The sequence below is a fragment of the Aspergillus costaricaensis genome (genome assembly GCF_003184835.1).
Source record: "Aspergillus costaricaensis CBS 115574 unplaced genomic scaffold BO79scaffold_2, whole genome shotgun sequence".
Classification (NCBI taxonomy): domain Eukaryota; kingdom Fungi; phylum Ascomycota; class Eurotiomycetes; order Eurotiales; family Aspergillaceae; genus Aspergillus; species Aspergillus costaricensis.
The window spans coordinates 1383972-1404964 of record NW_020291802.1 but is presented as its reverse complement, the minus strand read 5'-3'; the positions used below and the strand labels follow the sequence as shown (position 1 = coordinate 1404964).

Below are 20993 nucleotides of genomic sequence, written 5' to 3'. Positions count from 1 at the left end.
GGTGCCTACTTCGATCCATCAGCTCAAGTAGTCAGTCACCAAAGACTCAAACGTCGTGTCCATTATTTCTATGATTCATGGCTTGAGACCGTCCACTGGTATGAGCCCCACTTCCCTCTAACCAAACTGTATTAGGGCCCAAAAGCTGTATTGCGATTCACAAATCCAAGAACTTTCTCTTTTTCAAAGGTAATTAAGATAGCTGTAATATCCCAAAGCCATATTGAATATCTGTAGATCCCGATGGATAGATATCGAAGGTAAAGCTGGAACAGCTATGTCGGTCATACAGTATGCGCAACCGAACCGATGTTTACAACGAGTGTCTTCTGCGAGTCAACCCGGGATCGAAGCTTTGGGTGGTGCCGCTTCACAGACCTGATTAACAATTAGTGTTTGGTAGACTCTGGGATGTAGCCCAGATTCGAGCAGAATCTCTGGATCGACATTGTGTAGTTGATGTTGTTGATGTCGTTGTTGTCTTCTGATAATCGAGGCATCGGGGGTAGATCTGGCTACTCCTAGGTTCATTAGTATCGGTTGTTATAATCCGTGCGACCGCAAACCTTGGGGTAGAACCCTCCTGTAAGACCAATTTACAACATGGTTCCAGATTTTAAGAAGGAACGAGATTCCTGTGAGGAGAAGGGTGATGAACGATAGCGACGTGTCTATCGACCAAGGCATCTTTGCTGCCCTTTGGAAGAATGTCCGTCTTCATAGTGCCCTTCGACTATTATATATTCCAGGCAACAAACCAAATTTTGGATTTGGATAGCGAGGTCGGTGAAAACCAAATTGTGGCCATAGCCTGAACAGCGCTAGTAAACGTCCAGCACAGTCGAGGAAACCAAATTCTGGAAGTCGAGGGCTCTCTGCGGCACCGTACCACAGCGTCCGAAGTTGGGCTTCAGCCAATGAAGGCGTAAGTATACGGAGGCTGTGCTCCTGGTAAACCCTGATTCGGGTGTTGCCCAACCAGAAGATGAATCTTTGGTCTCAGTTGAAATTGGTGCGCCCCCGAGAAGGATATAGTACCACCTACCTGCCGTTCATAAGGATTGTCGGTGACGGATTTCTCTCCCCCCCTTCATCAAAGTCTTCCCCTGCGTGAAAATCCGACCCTCTGGAGCATCTTTACTTGCTTCACGATGCTGAAGAAAGCGCCTCGAATCCCGGAAGAGATATGGAATCGACACAAAGAAGAAATCATTGCTTCTTATTCATCGAGAACGTTAGATCAAATGATGAGACATATGATGGAGGAACATGGCTTTGAAGCTAGGTATAGAGTTGACTTTCCTCGGGCCGAGCCTTCTTAAAGTTGACTCGACATGCTGACACTGTCGCGTGGCTGCTTCTAGTAAGAACCAATATGTTGGGAAATTGAAACTCTGGAAAAAAAGAAAGTATAACACCAGAAGAAACCGGGTCTTTGATCAGCCAAAGGAGCAAAAGCGAAGACAAGAGGACAAAGACAGTGACCTTCATATTTATGAATATACACGTGAAGAAACCGAGATTGAGTTTGCACGACCCGTTCATCCAGGTCACGAGTGGTGTGACAACTACATCACGATCTGCATACCCCAGTTAGAGCAAACTCACCTATCGAGCATGTATCACGCTGTCCTCCTTCACAATCTTCCTTGGTTCAGCTTTATCCAGAAGATACAGAACCTCAGTGGGTGTCTAATTGCTATTCTTGATGTCTTTTCTTACACCCTATACCTTCATATCCTAATCATGCACGGCTCTGTTCTTGTATGGTTCACCACGAGCTTTCTCACCCTTCCTTGAATTGGCAAAGTTGGAAAAAACTAATCAGTTGCTTTCATCTCCGTAGACAGTCAGATGCCTATGGCCCCACCAACCTCTAGTACCTCCGTGGATAGTGCCCTGAGGGACCTGGCCAGTCGGTTCGGTAGCGGCGTACCACGATTAAAAATTGAAAAGTTCTTCCACCACAAGGTCAGCATCGACCACAATATGTTTCTTCCACCTGAAGAACCGTATGCCGGACATTCCTCGACCTTGAAACCAAAAGCACTGCGGGGGAACTCTTCTTCTTCCATCCTCAAGCTCTTCCTACAGCACTTTGTTTTTCTGTCCGCCAACAATTTACTCAGCCAATCGCAAATCCACAACATTGTTGAATACATTGTCGAGAAAGGCGGCACGATCATCCTCTTATTCATCTGTCGTCTTCGGTCCCCGTTGATAGCGGTGTTCGCAAGGAAGGTTTTCCACAATGCTCTCCTGTCTGGAAATATATATCTTAGTCGGAAGTTCATACAATGCGGTTTCTGGCTACAGACTGATACTCCCTCTTGGCACCAAAATTGGACCGAGTATCTATGCGAAGCGGTATACAGTGGAAACGAAGCTATGGTTGAGCTACTCTGCAGGGCCGGGGTTCGCCCTGAAATCAAATTCAGTTCTAGAAGGCCTAATTACTGGGACTTGAAAGTTCAGGTCCTACCAACATTGCTCGCCTTTGGTGCCGACCCAGAAAAATACATCAAAGATCGAGAGACTGGATTCCCTTTGATTGATGCAGCGCGTAGCGGCAGCCTCAAGGCCGTGAAACTGCTTCAGAGTAAGGGTGCTCGGGTTAATCTTTACCTTGCCCGGTATTGCGGAACAGCTTTGCAAGCGGCAGCTTCCCGAGGCCACTTAGAGGTGGCTGAGTATCTCGTTCAACATGGAGCGGACATTAATGTTCCTTGTGTTCAGCAAATCCAGTTTCCGGGTTACTACGCTGATGAGGTGATGATATCTCTTCTAACGCCGGTTCAGATTGCTGCAATGGTGGACAACGTGAGTTTTCTTCGATACTTGCTCCAACACGGAGCTTCTGCGATGGCTTTCCCGGCATCGGCTGTTAGCCCTCAAAGGGATCTACGGATACACAACCCTCAATCTACCAGCAAAATATTGGTGTATACTGCCTTGCAATATGGAGTCATAAATCAGAATACGGAGATCATCTTGCTTTTGTTAAACGCAGGAGCTTCTCCAGACTCTCGTGCTGCACTCCACTTAGGTGACACACCTTTACAAATGGCCGCAAGATTAGGAAATGTCAAGATATATCGACTGCTCTGCAGCTGGGGTGCTGATATAAACGCACCACCTGCGGTGTACAATGGCCGCACTGCACTGCAAGGAGCAGCAGAGAGCGGAAACCTGGTGATCCTAAGGATGCTTTTAGAGGCCGACGCGCAGATAAATGCACCAGCAGGAGCGGAAAAAGGATTGACTGCCTTGCAGGCCGCCTGCTTGAATGGTCACTATTTGATGACCAGGATTCTACTCGATAAAGGGGCGAATTTGAACGGAGATCCATCGCCCGCGGGGGGTTTGACACCTATCCAGGCAGCAGCGTCTTACGGCGACATAAGACTTGTGAGATACCTGATCACTCTGGGAGCAGAGGTTGGCGCTCCACCAGCCAAGGATGGCATGACCGCTCTTTCAGCCGCTGCCAAGCATAAGTCACTGCCATTACTGGAGCTCCTAGTACAGCATGGCGCGGATGTTAACGCAACCGAAGAGTATGGTATTCCGCCACCTCTTGCAGTGGCAGCGAGACAAGGCTGGCTCGAAGGGATGCGGTTTCTTCTGGACCGTGGTGCGAAGATTTACTACAGCTCACAAGTCCCAATAGCGCAAGGTGGAATTATAAAGTATCAGTTAGTGCGAAATATAAGCCTTCTTGACTGGGCTATCCTATGCAGGTTCGAGGAGATGATAAAGTTATTGTTGCAATATGGCGCCAATGATGTTGCACCTCCTGTGATACGCCAATCCTCTTACCAAAGCCTGCTATGGCTTGCATTACGCGAAAGATTGAGCTTTGACGTTATTGATTTGCTTCTAGCCAAAGTTCCCGACTTTCACAAGCATCCTGGGTGGGCTGACACGCTGAAGGTGAATTTAGAGTCTACCTCGAAAATTGACATAGCTTACTGTCGGCAAATACTGGAAAAACTAAATATGGTTCTGCCATCGCTGCGCCACAGAGCAATCCGAAGGGCATGGGATCAACTGCCTGGGAACCCGTTTTTTTGTTTTTCTGAGAAGGAAAAGAAGTTGAAGGACGCCATTGACTTTCTTTTAGAGTCAGGCGCAAATCCAGACTCTTGCGCAGAAGATGGAAGCACTATGCTTCAGCGCGTAGCCCACTGTGGTTATGAGGAGCCCTGTATTCTTCTTATCAATCATGGTGCCGCCGTTAACATCCACGCAACCAAATCATACGGAACACCCCTTCAAGAGGTTATCAGATGGCACAATTTTAACTTAGCCATTTTATTACTGAACCGAGGTGCGGACGTCAATGCTCTTCCGACACTGATAGGAGGGGCTACTGCTCTCCAGGAGGCTGCCAGAAGTGGGATGTTGAAGCTGGCCGTACGGCTTCTTGAACGTGGAGCAGATGTTACTGCACCAGCTGCGCCAATAGAGGGTAGAACAGCAATTGACCGCGCTGCGGAGTATGGCCATTTTGATATGGTCCAGTTGTTTCTGAATGCCTATGGGGAAGATGCAGATCTGGAGTCTATACGTCGTCAGGCAGCGGGCTTTGCAATGAAGGGAGGTCATCATGAGCTAGCCGACTGGTTACTTGGGCGTTGGTCTAGTTGATGTCTTTGTATGTGATGCGCGTCGTTCTCAATTTGGATATGTCAAAGTCAAGATTGTTTTTTACAACGTTGGCCCAGCTGATTCCTTGAATTAAACTCAAGACATCTGATAACATCCGCCTATATAGACCTGAACCTGATACAAAAAGAGCCCTGAAGCCATACAGTCCGAACCGTTGGCGAGGTTATCCACCCCACCCCATAGTCTTCATTGGTACGGAAGCCTATAGCGCGCATCCGACCACAACGCAAACATGACCCTAGCATTACCCTACTTCTGTGACGTATTCATACAAGCATTAAAATATCATCATTGACCTACTTTCCTCTAACACCTAAGCATCTCTACTCATCCGTCGAAAATGCACTGGTTCGCACTGTTGAGGAGCATGGCCACCAACCCCAGCACCCTCCTTGCCATTCTATCAAAGTGATATCTCGTCCCAGAGCCCTACCAATCAGACACCAACTAACAAGAAACCAATCTAGTCTCCGAAATGGGATATACTCCGACTTCGAGATAAAATGCCACCCATCGACCTTCAAAGTCCATCGATGTATCATCTGCCCGCAGTCGCCAATTTTTAAAAAGGCCCTGTGTGGGACGTTTCAGGTGAGTCTATGGGATATGCCAGTATGAGTCTAAGAAGTTACAGGAGGCGAAAACAAGAGTCGTTACTACCCACGACGATCCCACGATCATCAGTAAGATGATCGACTATTTCTATCGTGGAGACTACGATGATACACCGGACAAGGAACACCCTGTCACTAATCCCGAATATGAGCCTCCGACTACCAAAGCGCATGTTAGTATCGCAATGTACAACGTTGCTGATAAATACGCCGTCGAGCCCCTAATGGTCCTTGCGAAGAAGAAGCTAGAACACAGACTTACACTAGTTAGGGACAATAAGGAATTCATCCGAACTATCGAGAAAGTCTACGGACCGGATAGTCCACAGAACTCCAAGCTGCGGGATACAGTAGCAAGTTTCGCCGTGGAGCATCTTGATACACTGAATGGGGTTTCAGAATTTCACGAGACACGCAAGGAATACCCACTATTTTCATACGACTTCTCGACATTATTGATAGATAAAATAGCTCATGTGGAGGGGAAATTACGGTATGTGATCAGATCAATTAAATCAACTTAAAAAAAAAGGGGGGGGGGGGTGCATTGCATTGTGGCTTACGCTTATGGAGACAGGATCATGGCAAGGTTGGATATAGAGACTTTCCCATCTGGAGTCGCCTCAAGTATACGTGAAATCTGTAACACTTATCGCGAGAGGATTTGTCTAGACTGCTGTCGCTTTTTTATAGATAAGGCGAGTTTGAGGCGGCATGACACGATGAAGCATTTTTGGTGTACGGATTGCAAGAGGTCGTTCGGGTCGCGAGGCGAGGCGCAGAGTCATCGGACGCAGGCTCATAATGGGTATTGAGCATGCCCTAGATTCTTCTTTTGTTTATTTGTTTGTTTTTTTTCTTTTTTTTCTTTTCTTTTGCAGTTTATGTTTATGAAGTGTGTTTGCAGCTCTCATCATTAAGATTAACCTACTCTGACCCTGTGAACTGGATGATAGATAGAGCATAACTTCTCTCTCCAAACAACATTCCCACTGTCTTTGTACATACACAAAAACGTAGTACATAATACTAAGCCCAATAGTAGATTGTATAGTAAGCCCCAACCAACCAAGAACCTAAACCAAACTTTCAACATACAGACTCATATGATCTGAAAGCCACGAATTCGTCAGGTCCCGAATTTAACGACGACAGGTATCAGTGTTCCCCTTCCCATTGTTCTGACAACCATCGTAACAACGTTCAACAACAGTGAGTGAATGATCATCGTTGCAATGGAACAAGAACCAACGCCAACCAGTTCGATTACGGACGTCTGGTACATCACCGAATCGTCTCAATGCGTCCATTATGGCCGCATCGTTGTCGCCTTTTTGCATATCAGTATAAGTACTCCACGAGCAGCCTTTATGTATGTAAATGAGTGGATTTTAGCTCACCGACGCCATCGAGCACCCCGTCGCAGTAATTAAAGCCAGGTGTGCAGTACCCAGTCACGGCGGCATTTGCGGTGGCGATGAGTGCGAAGGCACCGAGTGCAGTGGTGAATCTCATCTTGATGGTAGGGTTCAAAGCAGGCCGAAGGAGATGAAATAGAGTTGATTGATAGTAATAGAATGTAGATAAGCTACTTAGTTCAGAGGCTGGACTTTGGTGGACAAAGAAGAGGAGTCCTGGTGAAGCAGGAAGGGTGTATTTATATCTTCGATCATTGAGAGCGTACTGCTGTTCCCTTGATCGATGCTCCCATTGATATCTCGTACTAGCTGCACGATGACAATACGAGCACAACTCCGCCTTTAGTAGATCTTTGTGAAACAATCTGAATCCGGTCAATAGATGCGTTAAGACAAGGTTGTTAGGCATAAGGCAGTCAATAGTTCAGTATTTCTTTTGGTGGCAATGTGTCACATGACGGTAAATGCCCCCAATCGTCGCTGCAACTCTACAGCACCGTTCCATCAGGGCTGAGGAGTTGCGTTCATATGTGCCTCCGATGCTTCCGACCTGCTTGGGCAAACTCCGTGACTGTCTTTAGTTCACAGAAGTGATGTTACTGACGTATGGAACCAGCATGAAGCCTGCGGGGTCATCGGCCCCTCTCAGCCTTGACCGACAGTATGTTGTGACACGATGCATATTAGCCAACTACTAGTCCCCACTGTGCCCTATCTTCTACTCCAGGGTATTCAGCCCCGAGTTACTCCGAAATTCCAAGTTTCGCTCAATCGATCCTTTCAATCCTCTTCGTCCTATAGTCTTGCAGGCCTGCAATGGGTGATGGTCTGCTTTGCTCGAGTGCACGTCTGACTCATCATTGCAACCTGATATCTCCTCCCATGTGAGTTGTGCTAGTTGATGCAAGCTTGTTTATTCAGAAAGACCTTGCTCTCTCGATTGTCAGATGTCCCACAGTGACTTGCCTAGGCTCTTCATCAAAGTGATCCAATATATAGCGCTTCCAAACACAGCAGTCCTTTTGCTAGGACTGGCTGTTCTCCAGGATATGGAAGGGTCCGGCAGCAGCAGCCTGAGATAAGGTTTTGATGCACGATTGTACTAAGATTAGAAATATTAGAACTAGTTACTGCACGTTAATCTTTGCAACATACTAATCTCCAGAATCTTGCGTGATATCAAGCTTCCTGACCAGCGCCTGCGTACTCAGCATCTCCCTAGCTAATTTTGTCCCCAGGTATCCAAAACCATCAGAGAAGCATAGAACATGATAAAATCAAAGCAATAAGAACGATCTTCCCAGACCAAATTGAAGAACAGCCAACCTTACTTCCGATCTCGACTCCCCTCCTCGGTAGCAGCAGGGATATCCAACAACGGAATAGTCCCATCCTCCTTCTGCCCCGGCAGAGTAGCCTTACGCACACCCACCTGCTGAATCCAAGCCTTGGTAGACGCAAGGACACCGGCTTGATCTGGATGAAGCCCAGTTCCAAGAATTCTACCCGGCGAGGTACGAGCAAGATAAGACCGCATCTGTCCCAGACCCGTACGGCGTGAAATAAGGAGACAGACAGTGAAACCCGCGAGTGCAAGAGAAAGAGCAAGAACAATAAACGCCGGAATGGCATACGGAACGTGATATTTGATATTCCTTGACCACAGTGTCACCGGAACGCTTACCCCACCTACATCTCGCTTCGCCAATTTCCTATTCTTGGAAGTCTGACCTGGAGCGTTATGCCATCCACGCGTCCCGACAATGGTATTAGCGCTCATATCGGTCCATATAAGCCCGAGCATTTTCTTGACGCCACTGGCGGAGGAAGACAGTTCATACCAGCGGTTGTATAGAGCTAGGTCACCGGATCCTGTGTATCGAGAGGTTGCTTCGTCGAGAGTGGTGATGTCGAACAGGGAGAGGAGTCGCTGTGTGTAGAATAGATTTCCGGGCATGCTTGGCTCACCGGCTAAGGTGTCAGATGTGAGGAGGTCCGTGTAGCCGGGCAGCCAGAGGTAGTCTCTTTGCACGGTGGAGATGTCGTCGCGAGCACCGACTTCGGGTGAGACGAGGCCCCATAAAGGGCGCACATTTAGCATGGTGTGGTTCGTCAGTCGCTCGACGCCCCAGAGGGGGAGCTCGGAAGGGTCTTTGTATTTCTTTTCGTTGATGCTTTGGATGACTAGTTTGTCTAGGCCCCCGGTACCGTTGAATCGGAAAGTGACCTCGCGAACAGCAGCCTTGGTCGCCGCTGCGCAGGAATAGAGCGGGGTGCTCCAGGTGCTGTTTGTGTCTGGGATGAGCGGGTCACCGTCGAGTCTCCGAGGAGCGGCGAAGATAGTACCGCAGGCTATGCCGACGAATGACATGTTTGATAGAGCCGTATCGGAAGGGTAATGACAGGCTTCACTGCCGATGGCGTAGACATCATAGGTGCTGAGGTTTAGTGGATTCTTGGACTGAGGGATCGAATAGTTGGTTCCCAAGTTAAAGCCGTCTTGAAGGTCAAGAAAACTACCGTACCCGGAGTCCGTTTGGACAGTCATCGGCTCGACGAAGTTAGTCGAAATGTTTGCCAGACTGAACCTCTTTCCCAGCTCTGAGTGCATGTACTCGAATGGTACGCGTCCGTCTGATCCGTTGGTCGTCACGTTGAAGTACTGCATTATGAGCATGTTGTGTCTCCATGCGGCATTGTAGGCACGTTCGTACAGTGCAGCATTCTCCTGGAAATTGGAAGCATTAATATCGTATCTTTCATGAGGTAGGTTGACGAAGCCACCGCGGTCGACAAGAGCTAAGTTTCGAAGATCGGTGTTATACATGTTGTCGGTACTGAAGCTGCTAAATTGTGCCTGGGGATCGTAGTTGTAATCCACTGTCAGATTAGTGTTGACACAACGGCTTTCGGGTTCTATGAACAGGATATCCTCTGTCCACTCAGCCCCCATGGGCAGGTTTGCAGGAATAGTATGATTGCGGAAACCGATCCGCCCAGCCTTGCTATCCACGATTAAACCCTCAACAGCCAACAAGTCCTCATCCAAGATCAGCTGGGAAATCTGTCGATAATATCCCTGAGAGAATACACTCCCTGTAGGGCTAGCGCCTGGTACTATTTGCGTTGAGGAACGAAACGACCGCCACTGGACATCGAACACGCTGGAGACTGTCGCTGACACGTTTCCGCTCGTAAACAGGCTGATACTGCTAGGCCAGACGGAATAGGCTTCAGTGATGTCGTCCATGTCCTCCCGATTTGGTGGTGCGCCGGGACAGCCCTCTGGGGTGTCGGGATCCTCATCTGCATAACACATGCGAAGCGATTTATATCCATCCCTACTAGGTGTTGCTTTTCCGAAGGCTGATGTATCAGGCGCGTAGTGGAAGAGAACGTCTGTGGGGCTGTCTTGGGGACCGATTGTGTCGTAGAGACCAAGAGGAGTGACGATTCCGGTAATTGATACAAGTACAGCTGCGATCAACTGAAGCCAGGAATAGGTGAGAATTCTCTTGCTGACGCCTGTGCTGGCGGCGGTATCTGAGTCGAGTATTGTGGGCCAATATGATGAGTGAAGCAGGCGGCTAACGACTGACCTATAGCTTTATCAGTGATATTCGATTTATGAAAAAGCCTGTGAGAGGAATCAATACCAAGAGACGATCGAATTTTCAGCGGGCAGATGGCCAATGACTAGGAGACATATGACTGTTGGAATGAAGAGACGGACTGGAAGCAGTTAGCTTATGTTAATCTTCAGGACTGAGTCACCTACCCAGAAACACGCCAGCGGCAATGATACCAGAAACATATCCCACTGTGAGTTCCGCCATATTTTAGGGGATTGTTGTTAGTACCCCCCGTTTGTGCTGATCAAAACTGCAGCAGTTAGAGATATCCTGACAAAAACTTTATAAACTCCCGTGATGGGAGAAGAATCCCCTATCTTCGATATAAGGCTAAATTTTCAGCTCAGGGTCTATATATCTGTCATGCCAAGACGAAGCCATACTAAATCTCCTCTGATCGGCACGAATACGAGACCGCTGAGCCGTGTGTGGGAATGCTTCCGCACCAATAGAAATCGAAAACGATTGTCGATTTGAAGGCAGACAGGCTAAAGTGATGATCGCGCGATCAAGCGAGAGCATAAAGTGTCGGAAATGCCAATTTGCAAGTCTCGGCAATCCCTTTGACCCCTCCATACGAGCCACATCACGAACATTGCTCGACTTTATCTTCGTAAATAGGCGGACATGTGTTGATCCTCATTCAAGCGAGGTCGGATCGAGAAATTTCACTATATATCACGAGGACATCCACATATGCGGCTCTGCAATGAGATGCCACCCCCATCCTTGGAATGAAAGTACGGAAGGGAGTGCTCCAGCACTAGGGCCGGCTTTTGCGTCTCTTGAAGGGTACCCAAGTAGCTTAGAGCAGATATACCGCTTCATGCTGTCGAAAAATAACGACATCCTGTGGCTTACGTACTGGCTCGCCTGCATCAAGCCAGAATATGTGAAGGCTAGCCTGCTAGTGAGGCTTGTCATGATGCTCACGCTTCTGCTCCTCACAGTCGTCAGGCGGTGATCAGTGTAGCTCTGTATATGCATTATCTGTACTGTAGTTAGCTCATTGCAAAAGGGGAAACACACTCCTAATTGAAACTTCACCTTTCTGAAGACTCCAGAGACCATTAATTGCCGCCTTTATTTGACCCAGTTCATCACGCAGGTCTTTGACTAGGACGCAAAACCGTTAGCAAAGTCCCAAGTAACCTTAATAAAAGCGTCCCACTTACTCAGACCTGTCACATGCAAAATCTCCGACTGCTGCGGCGCCTCTTCCGGTGGGATTTGCAAAATCAAAGCCTTTGCATAGCTGCAAGCAGCAGCAATAGCACGCGGCCGCCACTCGTCATTCTTCCTCGAGTCCGCATAATCACTAATACCTCTAACAACCAGACAAGGCAAGGTATTTATAACTCCCGCGGCTTCCATCTCAAAACACAAGATCGAGTTCCCAAACCGGTGATTAATTGTATCTCTCGTCACACCATCCCCAACAACGGTATTTCCTGAGGCAATCGTGCCCAGATGCACAACAGGCAGCATGTCCTTCCTTTTCTTCCTGTACATTTGACCACAGTTGAAATCACAAGCCTCACATTTTTCTCTCCAAAAATGATGTGAATACCTCGAGCAGAACAATCTATCTTCAAGATGCACCGGATACTCAAACTCCTCCCCAAGAAGCTCCAACTGCTCCCAGAAGCAGTTCCCGGCAACCCTAGGACTCCTCATGAGGATACCCAGCAACGTCACATAAGATAGCAACTTCTCCGGCGGTGAGTTCAGTGGTCCTTGAAATACACCCTCGTCGGCCAGGTCATATTGTACAACACCCCCATACTCACCACCTGGGACACTAACCACTACGTCTCCCAAGCGAACATCTTTTCCGGACCCACCACCAGGAACACCACCCCCAATACCAACAAGAAACCCATACTTCACCGACTGGAACGTCTGACACAAGTTCTCCGCTACGATTGCGGCGGCAGTTGTCCCCATCCGTCCTGCAGGGAGACAAACCAGAACGACGTTATGCGCGCCTATCTTGCCTAGTAGATAGGCATTCTTGTCTTCGAGTCGCTGGTTCTGCGGTATTCCATGGATTTCGTCAAGGATGGCGATCGCGACGTCATATTCTTCGGGGAGCGCGCAGATCCAGGCGAGGGTGTAGGAGGTGTTGGGGTGCGGGGAGATCATTTTTTTTTTTTTTCATTCAGTAGTGCCTTATTTCAGATAATGGTCTTGGAGTAGTGATTTTAGTTTTGAGTGATAGAAAATTGGAAGGAGATGGGCCGGTGCTGTGCTGGATTTGTTGGGTAGCTTGTCATCAGGCTACGTCTTTAATGCCTCTATAGGCGCTGAGAGGCTGAGAGGGGTTCGCATGTTAAATGACTGCACCCTAGAGTCGCGTAGGGGTAGCTTGTTAGTAGGATTCGGTAATAGCTGGGCGCGTATCTTTTGGCTATCATTTCTCATGTGTCGTGTGTCGTGTTTCACAAGGTGGATGTCTGAAACTGGCTGGCGCTAAGGAGATACGTCGACAGCGGATATTGTAGAAGCTTCGCAAAGGACGTTGTAGTCTGGATATTCATCTATGAATAGCACTAGCACTAATAGTTCGAGAAAACCGGATTCTGAAATGGGAATTCAACTTGCGATCTCGTTCTCGGTGGTGATCAGAATAAATGAGTATCACTCTTGTACTGCATGGTTAGCGACAAAACTGATCATTGCTGAAGGGGAAGTCATTTCCGTTTCTCAGCCTACTCTCTTATGAAGGTGATTGAGTCGGGAACGACGGGTCAGAAGATCGACTCGAACTTGAAACTTTTTTTTTCCCCTCCCAAACCTTCAATCGAACTAGCGTGCTGTAGGACTCCGATGTCATGGCTTAGTGTAGTATCATTATTAACCCAGTACATATTATATAATTCTATCTGTTTGTGGGAACTCCAGCTTTGAGGTTCATGGGGGTTCGGTCGCTGGCGCTGACCTGAACCGCCAAGTTTTGTATGATCCACTGCAATGTGATTCCCGAAACATCTATGCATCGAGCATCCTACAAAGCTGGCGCCCCATCCAGCTTGAAATAACCCGGCTGCAGGTTCTGGAACACCTGCAAAGGGTCGTACTTCTTCGAGATCGCCTGCAAGCGAGCCTGGTTTGCCGTGCCGTAAGAGGGCACGACGGACTGGTACTGACTCGCGTAGTTCATGTAAAGATAGCGACTTCCGAGTCCGCGAGCCTTCGCTGCTGAAAGCGCCTTTTGAGTGACTCTGCCCAGAACAGCCATGACTGCGGCGTCATCAGCCTCATCATCCCACATGAAAGCAAGGTTGATCAGCAGCAAGGGTCCGTCTTCCGGATCGAGTCCTAGCGCGTTACCCCCATTCTTGGCCATGTGCTCCATGGTGTTAGTGCTGATAACTTGCCAAACGAGAGCGGGGACAAGGCCGGTCACGTTCTGAATAGGAACGAGTTCCTGCTTGAACATGTTGGTGATGTTGGTCGCCAGCTCATAGTCAAGCTGGACGGTGCCTGTCCAATAGCTCTCGCGCAGTCCGTTGGGATTGGATTCCTTGAACAGAAGTGTGATGTTGGAAAGACTGCGAATGGCCATGGTATCCTCGAGGACTCCCGAGCTGCTGAAGTTTCCAAAGATAGGAGGATTGGCCACCGGTTTTGCGTACTCCAAGTCTGCGACCAGCAGGTAGAGACCCTCAGCGTAGGCCACCGACACGATCAGTGCCCCGTTGGGGTCCGACGGCGAATTGAACCCAAAGTCCACAAGCGCATGGAGAATGTCGGATTGATACTCTTCCAGCCAAATGCGTGAGCCTCCCCACATGAGGCCCTGAGTGTGTGTTGTCAGGTCGAAGCGGGTAACGATGCCAAAGTTATTGCCACCACCACGCAGGGCCCAGTAAAGATCGGGATGAGTGTCAAGGTTAACATCGACAATGCTACCGTCGGCCAGAACAACCTAGACCAATCTTGTCAGATACAGAAGCAGTATTGATAAGCAATATAGATCGATATACCTCGTAATTGGCAACATTGTCACAGGCCCAACCGTGAAAACCGGAGAAGAAGGAGATACCTCCTGGATACCTTGTTAGCTTACATTCTCCTTGCCTCTTGGTTGATCTGTCACATACCTCCCAGCGTCAGGCCGCCCACGCCAATGTCGGACACACGACCACCAATGACCGATAAGCCCATGGGATCTAGCCAATCATAGACATCCAACCAGCGGTTACCCGCACCGACAGACGCAATAGTGGAATTCCTGGACAAGGCCGTAGAGTTCAGCCCGACCAGATCTATCGTCAAGCCATCCTGGATGTTGGAGGCGCCGGCAAAAGCGGCATGGCCGCCACTCTTGACAGCAAATGGACACAGCGTCAGCTCTGACAGCAGCAGGCCGACAGCGACTTCCACTGCACTGGCTGGCTGGAAAACGCAGGCTGGATCGACATCCTCCTGCTGCTGCGACCAGAAGCTGGCATCCCAAGTCGAGTAAGCCGTAGTCGAGCGTTGCAACACGTGGCCAGGATAGAGCCGGGGAAGCGCGGAACACTGGCCGGATTAGTGAAATTGTCAATTTGGTGCTTATGCGTTAGCCCGACGACTAGACAGGGTTCGGGTGCCATCGTCCGGTTTTAGCACGCAGGAAGACGGGAAGTAACTCACCAGCTCGGAGCAAAATCCCAACGACCGCGTGCTCAATGATGAGTCCAGCAGCACGCTGGAGTTGAAATACTCGTAGGCATCAACTCCGTAGGATGCCAATTTAGCGACAATGCGACTGGTAGTGTTGTCCAGCGCTGTCACTCTCGCCAGAAGCGTAGCGATGAACAGCGCGCCGGGCCGCATGGTGCTTGGCAGGAACAGGATGAAGATAAGGGTTGGAGCAGGAGTCGTAGAGGTTTCAGGAGGCGTTGACTTACTGCAGGGGGCTCATTCCTTTATAGGCCACTTTGGTGGCTTCCCCAAAACAAGGCGCTATACCGCCGGTTCTTCCTTAGCGGCCGTCCGGCTCGCTTGATGACAGATGACATCCAGGTTAGCCGTATCCGTGAAATTAACACTTGTTAATGCATCCTGTTGCCCGCCGCAGGATGCTTACCACCCAGGATGTCGGCAGAATATGAAAAGGGATGTCTGCCGTCAAACGACTTAGACATCGCTGGCGATCGCTCCACCAGTCCGGATGGAAAGAAATTATGTCTCAGCTAGCCAGGTACAGGCCACTGGCTATACCATGATCGCCTTGTCGTCGGCGGTGGTCATTGCTCGGTTTAGTCTGATCTTCTGGAAATTACGGTCGCTGCAGGTCGAGGATGGCTGCATTCTGCTGTCGTGGGCCTGCTTCCTGGCCATGAGCATTGCGTACATTATCGTCACCCCGGTTGTGTACAAAATCGATGCGTATACGGATGGCAAGATCGGTCCTTGGGCGACTATGCTGTCCGACGCCCTTTTCATGATCAAGGTCTTTTTTGCGAACACCATGCTATTATGGGGGTCGCTGTGGTCCGTCAAGCTATACTTTCTCTTCCTCTATCGCCGACTTCTCCAGGACCTGCCGGGTGAGATGAAGTGGTGGTATGCGGTACTGTGTTTCTGCATCGTGGTGCGTCCATGATTCGACCTATTGCGGGAAATGTTCAGCTGACAGTTGTGTAGACCTTTATCGGGGCAATTGTATCTAATTTTACCTCTTGTCAAAGTATGCATGCATGGTTCACCGTTGGTCAGTGCTCCGTGTCCCCTGCATGTGTGGATACTGACAAGTGCGAAGGGGAGTGCAGTACACATCGAGACGCCGTGGCAGAGATTGCCAGTCTGTATTATAGTTTTGCGGTCGATGCAATCAGTGATATAATGAGTAAGTTTCTGTTTCGAGGTATGATGAAGATGCATTGCTAAAGTGAATAAGTCATGGTGCTGCCGTTGCGACTGGTAGTGTCGCTGCGCCTTCCACTGGGCCAGAAGATCAGTGTTGCAGCCGTGTTTGCCTTGGGCACCATCTGCGTGATCATGGCGGTTGTACGAGTCATCCAAATTGGCACTCGAGCCAACAACGACAGCACCCCAAGCAGTTCCTGGCTGGCATTCTGGGGTATGATCGAGGCGGGAATAGGTATGATCTTACTCTTATTCTCTCTGCTATGCTAACCTTCATTGCTAGCTGTCATTGTCGGCTGTCTTCCAGCTTTCGCGATCATTTACCGCCGCACCAAGAACCCACATCGCTACCGGAGCAGCTATGTCGGTATGTCCTCGTCAGTTTACGTGCCACAGGAAGATGTCGCCTTGTCGGAGCTTGCTACACGTGGAGAGAATACTGGCACGGGCGAGACAGGCTTGAAAGCATTCAACACTACGCCGGAATTACCGATGGAATTATCTGGCGAGGAGTGAGGTGCTCAACAATTGACAGTGATGTTTATGTGGTTACGAGAAAAAGTTATGCTTTAACATCCAATGATCAACGCTTCAAAACTACATTGCATGTCTGAGCGGCTACTGATTATTAATTCTAAGAAGGACGCCTGACAGCTAGTAAGCACTACTGCACCTAGCGTTGATAGCGACAAGATCGATAAATGACACTTCCAGGCACAACACAACATAAATAGCATGACCCCTCTTCGAACAAAGCACTTTACCTTTTTCATTTCCTCTTACCCCCTCCATACATCTCCACACCAACCTCACCACCATCATGTCCCCAATCCCCAGCTACTCCCGCCCCGGCCGCGGCCAACACTTCCAAGAAGCCTACGGCTTCGCCGAAGCCTGCATAGCCGGAGACCGAATGGAAATAGCCGGCCAGAGTGAGCCCCTTCCCCCAGCCTCATTCCTCTCATCACCAACTAATCCCTCGGGATATAGCCGGCATGTCCCCCACATCCACCGAAGTGCCCCCCACACTCGAAGAAGAAGTCGCCCAAGCATTCACCAACATCAACGAAGTCATCCTCTACACACTAGAAAAAGCCAAGCCCGATCTACATGCTAGCGTGAAAACCGGCTGGGACCGCGTCGTGAAGATCCGCACGTACCATGTCCAGTTGCCCCAGACTCGAGAGAAGATTATCAACCTGATGGTGGAGAATGTGAAGAAGTGGTGTCCCGATCATCAGCCTACTTGGACTATGTTGGGGATTGAGGCGTTGCCGTTTGAAGGGCAGAATTTGGAGATTGAGGTGGATGTTTTTTTGGGGTGAAGAAGAGTTGGAGAGGGGGGTGGGGGGTGGGTATATAGGCTGTGGAGGTATATCTTGTGAGAACTTGTGGGTTCAATATGTATAGATGCAGTAGACTGGTTTATTCCCAAAATACCGTCTTACTTACACGTTTCCCGATTAGTTGACCTTATGCATTCTCGATCAACACCTTGAACCGTTCGGAACCTCTTTCCGAAGTACCCGTAAATTCCCGATTCTGAACCTATCATTATTTTCGAACGCAGTTGACACTTTGTGCACCTGAACGCCTCAAGTTTGGGAACCCACGAATCTCTTTAAACTTCGGTAGAACATTTATACGTCAAATCAGCGCAGGATGGTGGTTCAAGGAACCAGGGCAAGGTGGAGTTGTATGTTTCTTGTAGAATAGTCTGTCTGTTGAATAAGTGCAAGATATCTCTACACACATAGTTAACGGAACATACGTCGTCGGCCACAAATAAGCACCAGGAGCACTTTCTAAGCTTATGACTCCGGCTGCTACCAAAGGAACTACATCAGTTCATTGCACGAATACTATTCAGAGTACTATCCGACCAGACTCCACCTATCCTAGCATCCGAGTCAGACTTGCTTTTCTAGTGAAAGACGCCATCACGTAGAATACAATATCCACGAAAGAGAGCTGAACGAAATAATTAACCGTAAATTTGAAGCATCAAAAGGAACCAGAACCAGGTCCGTAAGTAAAAGAAACCGCTTTCATATGTCAACAAACACGCACATCAATCACCAGGCACAGAAGCCAATCATTAAAGGTGATCACATGGTGTACTCATGGATCGCAGAAGGACCATTCTCGTTGTACTCCACTCGGCTCATGAAGCCCTTGCTGACGCCTTGGTCGATCACGAAAACAACCTTCGATGCAACCTGTGCTCCGAGGAACACGGCTTCCTCCATGCCATGGCCGCCGCTTGGGGCACCAGGCCCTCCCGTGGTAGCAGCGCCAGGGGCATTGGTGTTGCTCTGCTCCTTCCACTCGGGGAAGTATTCCGGGGGTCTCAAAGTCTTGACCGATGTGGGGGTTTGAGAGTGTCCCGTCGAGCGGTGATGCGACATGGCAGGGTCCATGGAGGGAGTGCCGGGCATGGGGTTGTTGGCATGGGTGGCTGCGACAAGCAGAGGATTCACACCGTGACCCGCAGGGTGATTCATCGGACCAGCCTGGCCGGAAGGTGCCGGAGTGTTGGTTCCTCCGGTGGGAAGGGGAGTAGAGAAGTTGGAGGGGATTTCGGAGGTGAACATAGTGGCGGATGGGGAGAGAATGTACTTCTGTGTGATTGTGCCCAGCAGGGATTGTGTGAAGCCTATAAGTAGAAACGTCAACCTATATCCTCATAGTGGTATGGTCCGGCTACATACCCTTGATTTTGCTGCCATTGCCGACTACGATGAGGGAATCCCAAAGTTCACTCCGCTTCGTCGCATCAGGCACTGCAAGGATAGTGTGGTGAATCTGAGTCGCAATATCCTCGAGCAGGCCGCCGGTGAGACGGTCTCCAGAATTCTGCTTGGGAGTTGCGGCGAGGAAGCGCTCAACACCGACCTCGATCTCGCGAGACTGACGCATATACCGCCCGGGCCCATTGGGCGTATCCTTCTCAGGTTCTATCCTCACGTACTCCTCAAATTGGAACGAGGCCTTTTCCTTCTTGGAGTTGGGAAGACGGAGGGGCTTGCCGGATTGATCTGTCGCGCCCTTCTTGGTTGAGGCCTTCTCGGCCTTCTCTTTCTCCCGATTGGCGAGGAACTCACTCGTGTTACCACTGACAATGGCTGCGACATCCAAAACTCCCTCATCTTCGTCGGCCTCGCCGTTGCCTTCACCACCGGTCTGGGTGCCTTCACCCGGACCGCGAGGGATGTTTTCATTCGGTGCATTGCCATCCTTGGTGCCAGTTGAGGCCGAAGCGGCGGGGTTAGCGCCCTGTCGCGCGGTTGCAGCGGCACCAGGAAGGGGTGTGCCAGGGGGCAGGAGCTCAGTGATATTGCTGCGTTTCAACTGTTCGCACATCTCCCTTGTAAATCCCTTGGGGCCCAAAAGCTCCACAATCCTGTCCGTCATGTAGTCGCCACCGCAGCCTTCTAGTGCGATGCCTCTTCCATGCTCGTTAACAAGGAAGTCGGTGACGGCAGTGACATTGACCTTGTCCTTGCCAACATCAACCACCGTAGCCGTCGAGGTACCGTATCCGTAGCATACAGCGAGTGCGGAGTCCATGAGACAGAAGGCGGGCGTCTTGAACTTTTCAAAGACAAACTGTGTGATCGTCTCCCGGTCGCGGGCGGACCATGCCGGTTCGGAGATCAGCATGATCGGGGTGTGGAATGGCGGACTCAGAGTGTTGTAAACGTGAGTCAAAAGGGCAAAGAAGCATGGCCAGTCGACAATGCGACCACTCTGAATTGGATAGACAGCCCCCTCATCGGAAGTTACATCCTCCTCGTAGAAGATCTCGGTTGTCGTTCCTTGCTTCTCCTCTCCGTTGGCATCCTGGCCCTCGGTCTTTTGCGCATTTTCGGGCTGTTCGGAGGATTCATTCTCGGTCTTCACGGCTCCGTCTTGCTGCGCCGACTCCGCATCCTTCATCTCCACGTCCTCCTTGGGCGCGTCGGTGCCATTGCCATTGCTGACGGGGACTTCCTGTCGTCGCTCGCGGATCTTGTATGGTTCGTATTCGCCCTTCTTTTCGGCGGGAAACATGCGCGTAGGGAAGCGAAAGCGGGCAGGGGTGAATGACTCTGGGAGACCCAGTTGCGCCAGGGTCACTTGCGAGCCTGGCGCAATTATCTGGGGGGGAGGGGGTCAGTTTGAGTCCGCCAGCAGGGGGTAAGTCAATGACTGGTGCACTAGGAAAAATCTGCACGTACCAAGATATGCTCATCTTTGAAGGGCGGCATCCTGGACAGTCGGAGGGTGAGGAGAGCTGGAACTGTCGCAGTAGCAACCTATTGCTCCGCGGTGTTTGCACCAGCGATCTTTGCGCGCTCGAGGTTGGGCGGATGGCCTAATCGGGTTTAGTGCGCCGCGGTCGCGGCCCGTGCTTTGACCGCGGTCTGAAATCTACTGCTACACACTCATTCCTCAATGATCAACCTACGTTTCGGTTTGATAGATTCCAACGAACACTACTATATGATGTATCGCAAACATGAAGACTGAAACATGTTAATACTAAGATTTGGAGCTGTAGGGCCCGAAGACCCTCCGCCTTGTGTTGAGGTAACCTTAACCCCGTGCAGAACTCACAGCTGCAACAAAATGTCCGTCTTTGTTGACGTTCGTTATTTTACAGATAGATTGAATTATTTTAATTATCATCGATGTGTACCATCAAACCGTGCTACGGGGCTCAAAGATGAGCATACTGCCATTCCACCCTCGTAAATTGGGTTGGCCGGCGGGCGACGAGTAGCAGTAGGTCAAACTTGAACTTCAGACTGAGTTTG

The 20993-nt window shown here is 49.8% G+C and overlaps 10 protein-coding genes across 10 annotated transcripts; 4 read left to right on the top strand and 6 right to left on the bottom strand.

The window, feature by feature from the left end:
- Window positions 1-389: 389 nt before the first annotated feature.
- Window positions 390-687, bottom strand: BO79DRAFT_250423 (uncharacterized protein; the record flags this gene model as incomplete). Its single annotated transcript, XM_025685817.1, has 2 exons — window positions 390-515; window positions 601-687. The coding sequence occupies 2 exons, from the start codon at window positions 685-687 to the stop codon at window positions 390-392; spliced, it is 213 nt and encodes a 70-aa protein (XP_025544635.1).
- Window positions 688-1473: 786 nt separating this feature from the next.
- On the top strand, window positions 1474-2667 carry BO79DRAFT_103907 (ankyrin repeat domain-containing protein; the record flags this gene model as incomplete). Its single annotated transcript, XM_025677887.1, has 2 exons — window positions 1474-1690; window positions 1847-2667. Coding segments are annotated over 2 exons (1038 nt in total), but the record flags the coding sequence as incomplete, so codon positions are not given.
- Window positions 2668-5011: 2344 nt separating this feature from the next.
- On the top strand, window positions 5012-5809 carry BO79DRAFT_136027 (BTB/POZ domain-containing protein; the record flags this gene model as incomplete). Its single annotated transcript, XM_025678072.1, has 3 exons — window positions 5012-5079; window positions 5139-5262; window positions 5306-5809. 3 exons carry the CDS (start codon window positions 5012-5014, stop codon window positions 5807-5809), a joined length of 696 nt encoding a protein of 231 aa, XP_025544633.1.
- Window positions 5810-6427: 618 nt separating this feature from the next.
- BO79DRAFT_250420 (uncharacterized protein) lies at window positions 6428-6800 on the bottom strand (the record flags this gene model as incomplete). The annotated part of the gene is made up of 2 exons (XM_025685816.1): window positions 6428-6615; window positions 6686-6800. The coding sequence occupies 2 exons, from the start codon at window positions 6798-6800 to the stop codon at window positions 6428-6430; spliced, it is 303 nt and encodes a 100-aa protein (XP_025544632.1).
- A 1230-nt stretch (window positions 6801-8030) lies between these two features.
- On the bottom strand, window positions 8031-10539 carry BO79DRAFT_268180 (uncharacterized protein; the record flags this gene model as incomplete). The annotated part of the gene is made up of 3 exons (XM_025687099.1): window positions 8031-10302; window positions 10360-10435; window positions 10482-10539. The coding sequence occupies 3 exons, from the start codon at window positions 10537-10539 to the stop codon at window positions 8031-8033; spliced, it is 2406 nt and encodes an 801-aa protein (XP_025544631.1).
- Window positions 10540-11013: 474 nt separating this feature from the next.
- On the bottom strand, window positions 11014-12480 carry BO79DRAFT_224254 (5'-methylthioadenosine/S-adenosylhomocysteine nucleosidase family protein; the record flags this gene model as incomplete). Its single annotated transcript, XM_025683656.1, has 4 exons — window positions 11014-11310; window positions 11378-11451; window positions 11511-11839; window positions 11906-12480. 4 exons carry the CDS (start codon window positions 12478-12480, stop codon window positions 11014-11016), a joined length of 1275 nt encoding a protein of 424 aa, XP_025544630.1.
- Window positions 12481-13222: 742 nt separating this feature from the next.
- On the bottom strand, window positions 13223-15189 carry BO79DRAFT_164790 (FAD binding domain protein). Its single transcript, XM_025679222.1, has 4 exons — window positions 14977-15189; window positions 14442-14862; window positions 14325-14386; window positions 13223-14266 (listed from the first exon to the last, which is right to left on the bottom strand). The coding sequence occupies exons 1-4, from the start codon at window positions 15157-15159 to the stop codon at window positions 13343-13345; spliced, it is 1590 nt and encodes a 529-aa protein (XP_025544629.1). The 5' UTR covers window positions 15160-15189; the 3' UTR covers window positions 13223-13342.
- A 307-nt stretch (window positions 15190-15496) lies between these two features.
- Window positions 15497-17155, top strand: BO79DRAFT_268172 (uncharacterized protein; the record flags this gene model as incomplete). The annotated part of the gene is made up of 5 exons (XM_025687098.1): window positions 15497-15898; window positions 15973-16015; window positions 16088-16174; window positions 16226-16429; window positions 16478-17155. The coding sequence occupies 5 exons, from the start codon at window positions 15497-15499 to the stop codon at window positions 16708-16710; spliced, it is 969 nt and encodes a 322-aa protein (XP_025544628.1). The 3' UTR covers window positions 16711-17155.
- On the top strand, window positions 16978-17532 carry BO79DRAFT_242408 (RidA family protein). Its single transcript, XM_025685205.1, has 2 exons — window positions 16978-17126; window positions 17185-17532. The coding sequence occupies exons 1-2, from the start codon at window positions 17015-17017 to the stop codon at window positions 17517-17519; spliced, it is 447 nt and encodes a 148-aa protein (XP_025544627.1). The 5' UTR covers window positions 16978-17014; the 3' UTR covers window positions 17520-17532.
- A 514-nt stretch (window positions 17533-18046) lies between these two features.
- On the bottom strand, window positions 18047-20470 carry BO79DRAFT_206641 (putative chromatin remodeling complex subunit (Arp9)). Its single transcript, XM_025682019.1, has 3 exons — window positions 20415-20470; window positions 18906-20334; window positions 18047-18850 (listed from the first exon to the last, which is right to left on the bottom strand). Exons 1-3 carry the CDS (start codon window positions 20442-20444, stop codon window positions 18303-18305), a joined length of 2007 nt encoding a protein of 668 aa, XP_025544626.1. The 5' UTR covers window positions 20445-20470; the 3' UTR covers window positions 18047-18302.
- Between the last annotated feature and the right edge of the window lie 523 nt (window positions 20471-20993).

What these genes read in the sequence shown, in the direction of transcription:
- BO79DRAFT_164790 (XM_025679222.1), bottom strand. Translation starts at nt 15,159, where the DNA reads ATGCGGCCCGGCGCGCTGTTCATCGCTACGCTTCTGGCGAGAGTGACA. An exon ending in TGGGATTTTGCTCCGAGCTG is followed by an intron (nt 14,863 to 14,976) that starts GTGAGTTACTTC and finishes TAATCCGGCCAG; the next exon opens with TGTTCCGCGCTTCCCCGGCT. An exon ending in ACAATGTTGCCAATTACGAG is followed by an intron (nt 14,267 to 14,324) that starts GTATATCGATCT and finishes AGATTGGTCTAG; the next exon opens with GTTGTTCTGGCCGACGGTAG.
- BO79DRAFT_242408 (XM_025685205.1), top strand. Translation starts at nt 17,015, where the DNA reads ATGTCCCCAATCCCCAGCTACTCCCGCCCCGGCCGCGGCCAACACTTC. An exon ending in AATGGAAATAGCCGGCCAGA is followed by an intron (nt 17,127 to 17,184) that starts GTGAGCCCCTTC and finishes CTCGGGATATAG; the next exon opens with CCGGCATGTCCCCCACATCC.
- BO79DRAFT_206641 (XM_025682019.1), bottom strand. Translation starts at nt 20,444, where the DNA reads ATGCCGCCCTTCAAAGATGAGCATATCTTG. An exon ending in TCAAAGATGAGCATATCTTG is followed by an intron (nt 20,335 to 20,414) that starts GTACGTGCAGAT and finishes CCTCCCCCCCAG; the next exon opens with ATAATTGCGCCAGGCTCGCA. An exon ending in CAATGGCAGCAAAATCAAGG is followed by an intron (nt 18,851 to 18,905) that starts GTATGTAGCCGG and finishes TTCTACTTATAG; the next exon opens with GCTTCACACAATCCCTGCTG.